Here is a 10,500-nt window from a genome sequence, read left to right as displayed (position 1 = left end):
TAAAGATTACCCCTCTTGCGACATTGCCTACAATGCGGTTATGCATCTAAGTCGTGCTCCGACACGTGGGAGATATAGCCGCATCGTGGGTGTTACAATTGTATACCTTAGCATGATTCTGGCAAGGGAGTACAATAGTGATCTAGGAGTAGATCATTGGACAGCGGTCAAAAATTATCCTTAGAGGACTAAGGAAATATTTCTCGGTTATGAAGGTGATAAAAGAGTTCGTCATAAAGAGTTACGTCGATGCAAGCTTTTTACATCGATCTAGATGACTCTAAGTCTCGATCTGGATACATATTGAAAGTGGGAGCAATTAGCTAGAGTAGCTCCGTGCAGAGTATTGTAGACATAGAAATTTGCGAAATACATACGGATCTGAATATTGCAGACCCGTAGACTAAACTTCTCTCACAAGCAAAACATGATCACTCTTTGGGTGTTAATCACATGGTGAAGTGAACTAGATTATTGACTCTATTAAACCCTTTGGGTATTAGTCACATGGAGATGTGAACTAATCACATAAAGATGTGAACTAGATTATTGACTCTAGTGCAAGTGGGAGACCGAAGAAAATATGCCCTAGAGGCAATAATAAAGTTATTATTTATTTACTTATATCATGATAAATGTTTATTATTCATGCTAGAATTGTATTAACCGGAAACTTAGTACATGTGTGAATACATAGACAAATAGAGTGTCACTAGTATGCCTCTACTTGACTAGCTCGTTGAATCAAAGATGGTTAAGTTTCCTAGCCATAGACATGAGTTGTCATTTGATTAAACGGGATCACATCATTAGAGAATGATGTGATTGACTTGACCCATTTCGTTAACTTAGCACGATGATCGTTTAGTTTGTTGCTATTGCTTTCTTCATGACTTATACATGTTCCTATGACTATGAGATTATGCAACTCCCGAGTGTCGGAGGAACACTTTGTGTGCTACCAAACGTCACAACGTAACTGGGTGATTATAAAGGTGCTCTACAGGTGTCTCCGATGGTACTTGTTGAGTTGGCATAGATCGAGATTAGGATTTGTCACTCCGATTGTCGGAGAGGTATCTCTGGGCCCTCTCGGTAATGCACATCACTATAAGCCTTGCAGGCAATGCAACTAATGAGTTAGTTGCGGGATAGTGCATTACGGAACGAGTAAAGGGACTTGCCGGTAACGATATTGAACTAGGTATTGAGATACCGACGATCAAATCTCGGGCAAGTAACATACCGATGACAAAGGGAACAACGTATGTTGTTATGCGGTTTGACCGATAAAGATCTTCGTAGAATATGTAGGAGCCAATATGAACATCCAGGTTCCACTATTGGTTATTGACCGGAGACGTGTCTCGGTCATGTCTACATAGTTCTCGAACCCATAGGGTCCGCACGCTTAACGTTCGGTGACAATCGGTATTATGAGTTTATGTGATTTGATGTACCGAAGGTAGTTCGGAGTCCCGGATGAGACCGGGGACATGACGAGGAGTCCCAAAATGGTCGAGACGTAAAGATCGATATATTGAACGACTATATTCGGACATCGGAAAGGTTCCGAATGATTCTGATATTTTTTGGAGTACCGGGGAGTTACGAGAATACGGGAAAGAAGTATTGGACCTCATGGGCCAAGTGGTGGAAGAGAGGAGGCAGGGCGCGCGGCCCCCTAGCCCAAACCGAATTATACTAGGGGGCCGGGCCCCCTTTCCTTCTTTCCTCCCTCTCCTTCCTTCTCCCCTTTCCCATTTCCTTTTCCTCCTGCTAGTAGGAGTAGGAAAGGGCAGTCCTACTCCTACTAGGAGGAGGACTCCTCCTGGCGCGCCCTAGGAGGGCCGGACGGCCTCCCCCTTGCTCCTTTATATAGGGGGGCAGGGGGCACCCTAAAACACACAAGTTGATCATTGATCCCTTAGTCGTGTGCGGTGCCCCCCTCCACCATAATCCACCTCGATCATATCGTAGCGGTGCTTAGGCGAAGCCCTGCGTCGATAGCAACATCATCAACGTCATCACGCCGTCGTGCTGACGGAACTCTCCCGTTAAGCTCTGCTGGATGGGAATTCGTGGGACGTCATCAAGCTGAACGTGTGCTGAACTCGAAGGTGTCGTGCGTTCGGTACTTGGATCGGTCGGATTGTGAAGACATTCGACTACATCAACCGCGTTATCATAACGCTTCCGCTTACGGTCTACGAGAGTACGTGGACGATACTCTTCCCTCTCGTTGCTATGCATCACCATGATCTTGCGTGTGCGTAGGAAATTTTATGAAATTACTACGTTCCCCAACATTAGCCGCGGTGCCGCTTTGACTGCCGAGGGGTGGGGTGTTGAGTATATGTGTTATGTGCATATTGTGTATTGGGCCCGCCTCCTAGTTCCTTGTATAGTTGAGGTCCGTGGCCCACTTTCTTACATCATATATACGTGCCTATGCACGAAGAGCAATACATCCCACAACATCCAGTTCGGATTCAGAGTTGCCAAGGCGAAGGAACGTCACCCCATAACTGGTTCCGTCACCGACCACCGTCGGGACTCCGGGGGAGCGGAGGCTAGGCGAAGCTACGCCACTTGAGGAGAGAGGAGGGTGGCTGGGGATGGCGGGTCTAGGAGAGTCCGAAATCATTAGTTGAGGAGTACTCGTTGCAAAGATCACTCCAACTTCTCAGGTCGCGATACGCGCGCCACTTGTCGCAACGTGAAAGTTTTCCCCTTTTCGTAAATCCATTTATTCAAAACATTTTATCTCTTAAACCATGCGTCCAAATCTCGAACCGCTTTCACGGTTGAATTCCTCGCGTCAAGATCTTCAAAACTAGATCCCATGTCGATAGGTTTTGATGATTTTTTTCCACGAAAAAACACGAATTGGGAGCGTGATTTTTTTCCTTTCCAAAAGAGGCATGCCCGTGCCTCTCATGAAATCACAACCGTGCCTCTCGCGGAAGAAAAAACAAGAAGAAAAAATGTGTTTTTTTTCATTTCCGAGGAGGCACAGCCATGACTCTTGCGAAAGCACAACCGTGCCTCTCACGGAAGCAAAACTGTGACTCTTGTGAAAGAAAAAAAAATAGAAAACACATTTTTTTTCGTTTACGAGAGACACGGTTGTGACGCGGAAGCAAAAACCGTGACTCTCGCGAAAGAAAAAAAAATAGAAAACACGTTTTTTTCTTTTCCAAGAGGCACGGCCGTGCCTCTCGCTAAAGCACAACCGTGCCTCTCGCATAAGTAAAACCTGACTCTTGAAAAAGGGAAAAAGAATAACAGAAAACATATTTTTTCCGTTTTCGAGAGACACGGTCGTGACTCTCGCTAAATCATAACCGTGTCTTTCGCGTAAGCAAAACCGCGACTCTCGCAAAAAGAAAAAAAAATATAAAACATGTTTGTTTTCGTTTCCGAGAGGCACGGCTACGACTCTGGCGAAATCACACCTGTGCCTCTCGCGAAAGCAAAATCGTGACTCTCGCGAAAGGAAAAAAACAGAGAACACGTTTCTTTTTCGTTTTTCAGAGGCACGACTGTGACTCTCACGCAAGCAAAACCGTGACTCTCGCGTAAGAAAAAAAACACGTTATTTCGCGTAAACAATTTTTTTTTAGAATTTTTTTATCGAAAAGCTATGGAAGGCCGGTGGAAACCAAAAAAGCTAAAAAAAATTGTTTAATAAGTCAAAAACGCGTGTAAAAAATAAAAAAATAAAATTCAAAGAAAACGCCCAGAGCACGACACGTGGCGAATGGCTGAGAGCACATCAAGTGGCGCTGATCGTTGCGAGGCTTCCAAAGGAGCGCTCGTTAAGTAGTTCCTCTTGAAAGAGTCGGATGCGAGGAGACGCGGACGAGGGAAGGAATCTTTGATTAGGCCCCATTGAGTCTTGAGCAACCCACATCTAAGCCCACATTTTGTTTTCAAAAATTGTGTTTTCAAAAAACCCAATCAGGCTGCTGGTTGATGTGGGCAACGCACATCTAAGCCGACAAAAAAGGTATCCGCGGCTTGCCTAAAAAAATAATGATATCGTGTACGTGGGTTGCCTTAAAAAATGTGATATACGCGGGAATACACTATTTACCGCATAATGCGTTAATAGTCGGAGCTTCGGACAGGGCGCCCGCGACTAGGCCCGCCCATTTTATTTTCCTTTCCAGTTTCTATTTTTTTCATTCCCCCTTTCTTTCCTGTTTATTTTATTATCAATTTTATTTTTCTCGGCTTTCTTTTTTTCATAAACTCCAAATTTCAATAAATTCTCAGAATTTCGAAGTTTCATCAAATTTTTTAAAGGTTCAAAATTTCAAAATGTTGTTCTCATATTAAAAAGTTTTAAACTTTAAATTGTTGCACTTGTTCCGAAATTTGTTCAAATTTCAAAAATGTTCCCATTTTTTTCAAAAAATGTTCATGTATTAAAACTTGTTTGATATTTTAAAAATGTTTGTGTTTTCAAAAAATGTTCAAGATTCAAAAAGTAATATTTTTAAGAATTTTTCACAAATTGGAAAAATGTTTGAGTTTTAAAAAATGGTCATCTTTTCTACAATTGTTCTGAAAGTTCAAAACATATTCTCAGTTTCAATAATTCTCAAATTCAAAAAATGTTCTAGTTTTCATCAAAAGTTCACATTTTCAAAAAAATTCCCTTTTATAAAAAAATTGTGTTTCCAAAAATTGTTTGGATGTTTCCAAAATTGTACACATTTAAGAAAGAACTTTTTATAATTTAAAAATTTGTTGACAGATCCAAAAAAATTAAGCCCATGGTGGAATGGTCGGTTCCTAGGTTTGGATGGGTGAGGTTGCTGGCGAAAGCCGTACTTCGGTTGTGGCATGAGTCGTCTTCGGTGGTTCTTAAATGCGTCGTTCCCTCATTGAAGGCGTCGATGTAGCAGTTCTTATTGTCCTTCCTATTATGCTCCGGAGTAAACCCTAGATATGGTCTGCTTGATCGGACAATGGCAGCATTGGTAGCTATGCTCAGTGTTGTGTTCCCTCTTGGGGGCATCGTCTTGGAGGTGGATCCGTTTGGTGGGAATTGTTGCTCGTGGAAGTTGGCAGTGGCCACGTGGGGCTAAAGATGATGCATTCATCGATGACAGGGAGCATGAGTACTATTCACATATGAGAAGGGTCATATAAGCCAATTGGTCGCTTCTCATGGGATCAGAGCAACATATGTCCACCTCCTTTTGGCATGTCTTTCCTCTTTGGTGTCGACGAGGTTGGCAAATTTGCTCATGGAAGATTAGGCCAGCAATGGTTTTGGTGTGCACTTTGATAGCGGCGAAGACGACACTCGAGTACTCGGCTACGTGTCCTGTGGTGTTTGGCCTTTCAGGCGTCTTGCTATTTTTTAGTGCTTTAGACCTAGTCAAACTAGGTGTGGCTCGCCTTTATTCAGTTTTTCATTTGGTTTTCCTTCAATAAACCGAGCAGTCTCTTTTTTCCCTTTTTCCCTTTTGCGCTAACATTTATGTTGTGCTTTTTTTCCTTTAATACCCTTTCTAATCAATAAATTTGACAATGCTCCCATCAACAGTAAAAGAACATGACCCTCACACAACACCTTAAAAAATGACCACATCGAGGTCTCCAGCAATAGTTGACATAGTGCATATCAGCTGCTATCGCACCTTTAGATGCTACCGGGGTTCTGGAGCATTGTATCGTGCATCAAATGGCCGGCATTGGCCAGTGCAAGTTTTGTAGAAAACCTCTCAACATTCCTAAAATGATGTTTTGATTCACGTCCGATGATGTTGTTCGTTGGATCACAGATTTAACAGCCTTGGTGCCCCTGTATCACAGTAGCATCTAAGGAGTGGTAGCACCAGTATATTTTCCCACAATTGACATAATAAAAGGGTATATCCAAGTCTTGAGAAATGCTTTTTTTGTACTATCTCCCGAACTTAATACTACTAACATAAGACGTTTTTTGACATCAGCATATTTTTTGAATTTTCACTGGCATATTAAACTCTAAGAATGCCTTATAAAAAGTCAACAGAGGTAGTGCGTCTAAGTCGCTGCCGAAAGGTGCAACTGCGTAGTGAGAAGTGTATATGACGCTTTTTCACTCCGTTGAAAAGTGCAAGTTGCATTTTCTTCTCTGAACTAGACTTCAAAGAAGCAATCACTCGCGTGAGCATTAGTAAAATGGATTTTCTTTTGTTTTATTATGTTGAACGGAGATGCTCAAATCTGAAATCATCGATCGGACGACATTTTAACTTGTGTCAGAGCTTGCTCCTACTTTTGTTGCTCTTCGTTGGCCAGGCAGGGGTCATCCACTGCCTCCCTATCGCCACCAGCTCGCCGGATCCCATCTTCCGCACCCGCACCACGGCGGCCGTGAGCTTCCCTTTCCGGCCCACCACCCGCCCGTCCAACTGAACCTCCTCCTGCACACGATCGATTCGCCATGTTTCAATTTGCTCGCCGGCCGCCGCAGCAGCTTGCCATCAATCATCATCATGTATTATTATCATAGGAAATGGACATACGTTGCACGCGACGGGCGAGAAGTAGGACAGGCCGTAGTGGACGGTGGACGTGGGCGCGCCCACCACCGTGAAGACCACCGCCGAGCACATGTTGTCCACCGCCGCCGCCAGCGCCCCCGCGTGCCACGTCCCGTCAGAGTCCTGCACGCAAGCGCAACGCGGGAACAGACAAAGACACGCCGCGGTGAGATCTCCGACCCGGACACGGCGGCACAGGCGCTTGAGTGGGAGAACCCAATATGTGCGAGGGGGCTGGGCGCACGTACGGTGAGCGGCGGCGGCACGTGGAACGAGCACACGACGCGGCCGTGCTCGGAGAGGGAGATGCGTGCGCCGGCCAGCACCAGCGAGTTGAGCGCGTGCCCCTTTTGGCTGGCCGCGTCGGTGATTTTGCCGGCGTAGTCCGCGCGCGGGTCCTCCAGCCACTTCCTGGCGACGGCGGCCAGCCGGAGCCGCAGCGCTTCGGCCTCCGCCGCCCCGTCGTCCATGTGCGTGTGTGTGTGTGTGTGTGTGTGTGTGTGTGTGTTGCGTGTGCTTGATTTGTGACCTTGGACGCTTCCTTGCTCCTCCACAGCTATAGCCTTGTTGTACCCGTAGGAGCACGATATAAGATCAGCTCGACTTAATTAACCCCATGACAGTGACTAGCAATAATGCACGATGTAGGCATATTCTGAAACTCAAGTCAACCAACGAAATGCCCAACGCAGCTTCCTTCAAATCCCTTTGGACTGGAGGTGATCTCCACTCCTCAAGAGCTTTTTTATGATACCTATACTGCTACGGAAAAAGGAGCACTATATACCTAATCTCACCGTTCAATTCTTGAGGGTATTTTAGACCTCTAATTTTTCACATTAAAAGAAAACCAAACTCTTATTAGTTTGTATCTGGAATCTGTCATGGCTGTCGACTGTCGAGAGAAAACGCCGCCGACTCAATCCAGACGCGCCGTCTCCCATATTGCACGCCCCGGCCATCTAACTCCCCCTCACTGCCGCCGTGCTAGTTCACTCCATCCATATCTAGCTAGTTCACAAATCCGTAACCTTCCAACAGGCCTCGAACGTCCGCCGCCTTGTTATGGATTAGAAGTTCAGTTATCCATACTTGGCTGCATCGTAGAAACCGAGTGATGTCAAAAACTTTCTTCCAAGGGGCTAGCTGCCGCTGCTAGGAAATAACAAACCCATCACTGAAATTGCCAACAGCCTGAACCAAGTAGTGCAGCTTAAAACCTGAATTTGCATTGGATATGGCCAACTCTCTACAAAGGTGAACACTAAATTATCCGTCAGCGCTTGTCACCCTGGGATGATGGTACCTCACATCCGGCCTGCCGAAGAACAGAAGCTGCGCCATTCTGCCCTCACATCCGGTGTAGGCAGGAGACGTCGGGTGCCGACTGCCGAGACCTGCGCTATGCCGCCGAGCGCCTGATCCACGAGCACAGGCTGGCCGAGGAAGGGACGAGAGATCGGCTCGCCGAGGGAGAATGCGTGGGGCGCCTCAATCTGACGAGCTGAAACTTAAAAATCTTCCCGAGTTGCCTTCAAATCACATATACCGCTTACGTTGATCGAGCAGTGCAGTCTTTATACTGCTAAACCAATTCCAGCAGTATATATCTCTTCGGGCCGTTGGATCTTCCAGAATGGAGGGCCTGTATTCATTACCCGGTACCGTAAAAGAGCTCCTCAAATAAGCATTTAACATTGTCAGTTAATCAATGAATTTGGACAGATAGTGTTCTCATCGTTGCTGTATCATAGCTTGCTCCCTTGATATCCCTTTGGTCTGGAGGTGGTCATCCACTGCCGGCCGACCGCCACCAGCGCGCCGGACTCCTTCTTCCGGACCTCCGTGGTCACCGCCGTCATCCTCCCTTTCCGGTCGACCACCCTCCCGTCCATCTCCACTTCCTCCTGAAAACATTTCAGCAGAACTTATTTTACTTCAGCCTTGGTCTTGATGAAACTTGCACGCGAGGATGCAAAATGCAGCTGAAATCGTACGGTTTCAGACAATGTGACTTGACGACTTAATACTGTGCAATGAAATGGAAAGCGTCTGAAATGGCGTATGCTGATCGGAAATTAGTGCTTTGTCTGGGCAAAGATAAGAATGTGCTCTTAAAGCTCAGTGTGCTGAGGCCGAAAATGGCAGAGCCATAACCGCTACCCTTTAATGTGTAGCCTTGGCGCCTCTTGCCTTATAACTACTCGAAGAAGAAATGGTTGAAGAGTTTTGCTTTGATACTCCAACTTTATTTACTCTACAAAGCACACGTTCAGAAGGAATAATCAACCAAATTCTTTGAGCTCAGAAAGCAGCTTTCCAGGAAAGATCAAGCTCACCTAATTGGACTATCCTTTATAATCTGTCTACCGAACAAAGCACGCCTAATCGCCGCCTCAGTAGTGTCAAGGCATTAATTTACCTCTGCATATTTTACTCATGGTGGTGTTTGGTGATGGTGCTCCATTCGGAATCAAGTCGGGTTTTTCTCTTATTTCTTATTTTGCGTGGTTTTCGCGGGTTCTCATATAAACCAAGCCACTCTGCATTCTTGTTCTTTTTCTTATTTTACTGAACTCGACACAGCTTTTGCCTTGCAAATCGTTTTTTTCTTCCCTTTTTTCTTGTTTCATGTGCTATATGCCCCAGATTCTCATAAACCGAGGCACTATACTTGTGCTTTTTCCTATCTTATTGAAATGTGCGCAGCTCTTGCCTTGCAAGTCAATTTTTTTCTTTTTTCTTTTGACTTGAGGTCGTCAAAATATGGAAGTACGCATAAAGACTCCACACAGTCCAAGTGTTTTTTAGTCCTTTACCAACCAAGATTATCCTATATATTTATTTTGTATTTACTCATGCGAGAAATACAACATGAAATTCAGTATACGCGGCTGCAGAACATCAATTTTTTTTAACCAGCAACTGATCAACCAACACAACGATTGCAACTGATCAAGCAACACAACGATTGCAAGAAGCAAACAGTGAGATTAATTTCCATTTAACCCAGTAAACGAGTTTATGCTGGCATTTGGAGGAGGAACAGAGCAGAGCAGAGCAGAGAGTATAGTAGGTAGGGTACGCACATGGTGCTTGGCCGGCGCGAAGTAGGAGATGTCGTAGTGGACGGAGACCTTGATGATGCCCTCCACCGACATGATCGCCGCCGCGCACACGTCGTCCACCGCCGCCGCGATAGCCCCCGCGTGCCAGTTCCCGTCCGCGTCCTGCACGCGCGCGCGCCCAAACCAAGGACAAATTGGAATCGGAAACCAATCACGGGAAGAAGCCAACCTCGCGGAGCGCCAGGGCTCGAGATAGTCTGCGGGCGCACACGTACCGTGAGGCGGGCGGGCACGCGGAGCGAGCAGACGGCGCGGCCGCGCTCGGCGAGGGACACGCGCACGCCGAACAGCGGCAGCGCGTTAAAAGCCCTGCGGCCGTCGCCGGCGCCGTCCTCCGCGATGGCGCCGGCGTCCTCGAGCCACTTGCGGGCCGCGGCGGCCATCCACGCGGGCGGCGCCGGGTCGCCCATGCACGCGCCGTGCGGGCGCGGGGTGCCTCGGCGGCGTGCGCGGTGGACGGGGATCGAGTTTGACGCGATGACCGGGCAGACCTACTCCTACTCTTCTTTTCCTACTCTACTTGACAGGGGTGTGTCTGCTTCCTTTTCGTCTCCTCTAACTTGCTTAAAGTGAGAAGCCAGGGTGTGAGCGCATGCTCATCAGTTCAACGCTTCAAACGATCGTCTCCTGTGTGGCTGTGTCTGTGTGTCTTGGGACCACGGAGGCACGGCGGCTCCTTGTCCGCGAGAGGTCTCCGTTTTTAAATATTTTTTGTTAATTTTTATAGAATTTGTGTCCTGCTCAGAGATGCGAGGCGACGACGGCTTTTTTAGATAAAATAAGATCCTTCTCGTCTAGCCCCGCTTCGGTGGTGTTTCTAATTC

The 10,500-nt window shown here is 46.6% G+C and overlaps 2 protein-coding genes across 2 annotated transcripts; both read right to left on the bottom strand.

The window, feature by feature from the left end:
* Positions 1 to 6,175: 6,175 nt before the first annotated feature.
* On the bottom strand, positions 6,176 to 7,966 carry LOC125529800 (uncharacterized). The gene is made up of 3 exons (XM_048694213.2): positions 6,797 to 7,966; positions 6,531 to 6,671; positions 6,176 to 6,428 (listed from the first exon to the last, which is right to left on the bottom strand). Exons 1-3 carry the CDS (start codon positions 7,016 to 7,018, stop codon positions 6,264 to 6,266), a joined length of 528 nt encoding a protein of 175 aa, XP_048550170.2. The 5' UTR covers positions 7,019 to 7,966; the 3' UTR covers positions 6,176 to 6,263.
* A 211-nt stretch (positions 7,967 to 8,177) lies between these two features.
* Positions 8,178 to 10,283, bottom strand: LOC125543425 (uncharacterized). The gene is made up of 3 exons (XM_048706756.2): positions 9,892 to 10,283; positions 9,638 to 9,778; positions 8,178 to 8,455 (listed from the first exon to the last, which is right to left on the bottom strand). Exons 1-3 carry the CDS (start codon positions 10,084 to 10,086, stop codon positions 8,297 to 8,299), a joined length of 495 nt encoding a protein of 164 aa, XP_048562713.1. The 5' UTR covers positions 10,087 to 10,283; the 3' UTR covers positions 8,178 to 8,296.
* Between the last annotated feature and the right edge of the window lie 217 nt (positions 10,284 to 10,500).

Source organism: Triticum urartu, chromosome 3A, assembly GCF_056163025.1.
Source record: "Triticum urartu cultivar PI428250 chromosome 3A, HENAU_Tu73, whole genome shotgun sequence".
Lineage (NCBI taxonomy): Eukaryota > Viridiplantae > Streptophyta > Magnoliopsida > Poales > Poaceae > Triticum > Triticum urartu.
This window is presented reverse-complemented; position numbering and strand designations above follow the sequence as displayed.

Excerpts from the sequence above, each read along its gene's own strand:
- LOC125543425 (XM_048706756.2), bottom strand. The coding sequence starts at position 10,086 with ATGGGCGACCCGGCGCCGCCCGCGTGGATGGCCGCCGCGGCCCGCAAG. Across the intron at positions 9,779-9,891 it reads GCGTGCCCGCCCGCCTCACG|GACGCGGACGGGAACTGGCA; the intron begins GTACGTGTGCGC and ends GCGCGCGTGCAG. Across the intron at positions 8,456-9,637 it reads TCGCGCCGGCCAAGCACCAT|GAGGAAGTGGAGATGGACGG; the intron begins GTGCGTACCCTA and ends AAATGTTTTCAG.
- LOC125529800 (XM_048694213.2), bottom strand. The coding sequence starts at position 7,018 with ATGGACGACGGGGCGGCGGAGGCCGAAGCGCTGCGGCTCCGGCTGGCC. Across the intron at positions 6,672-6,796 it reads ACGTGCCGCCGCCGCTCACC|GACTCTGACGGGACGTGGCA; the intron begins GTACGTGCGCCC and ends GCTTGCGTGCAG. Across the intron at positions 6,429-6,530 it reads TCTCGCCCGTCGCGTGCAAC|GAGGAGGTTCAGTTGGACGG; the intron begins GTATGTCCATTT and ends GATCGTGTGCAG.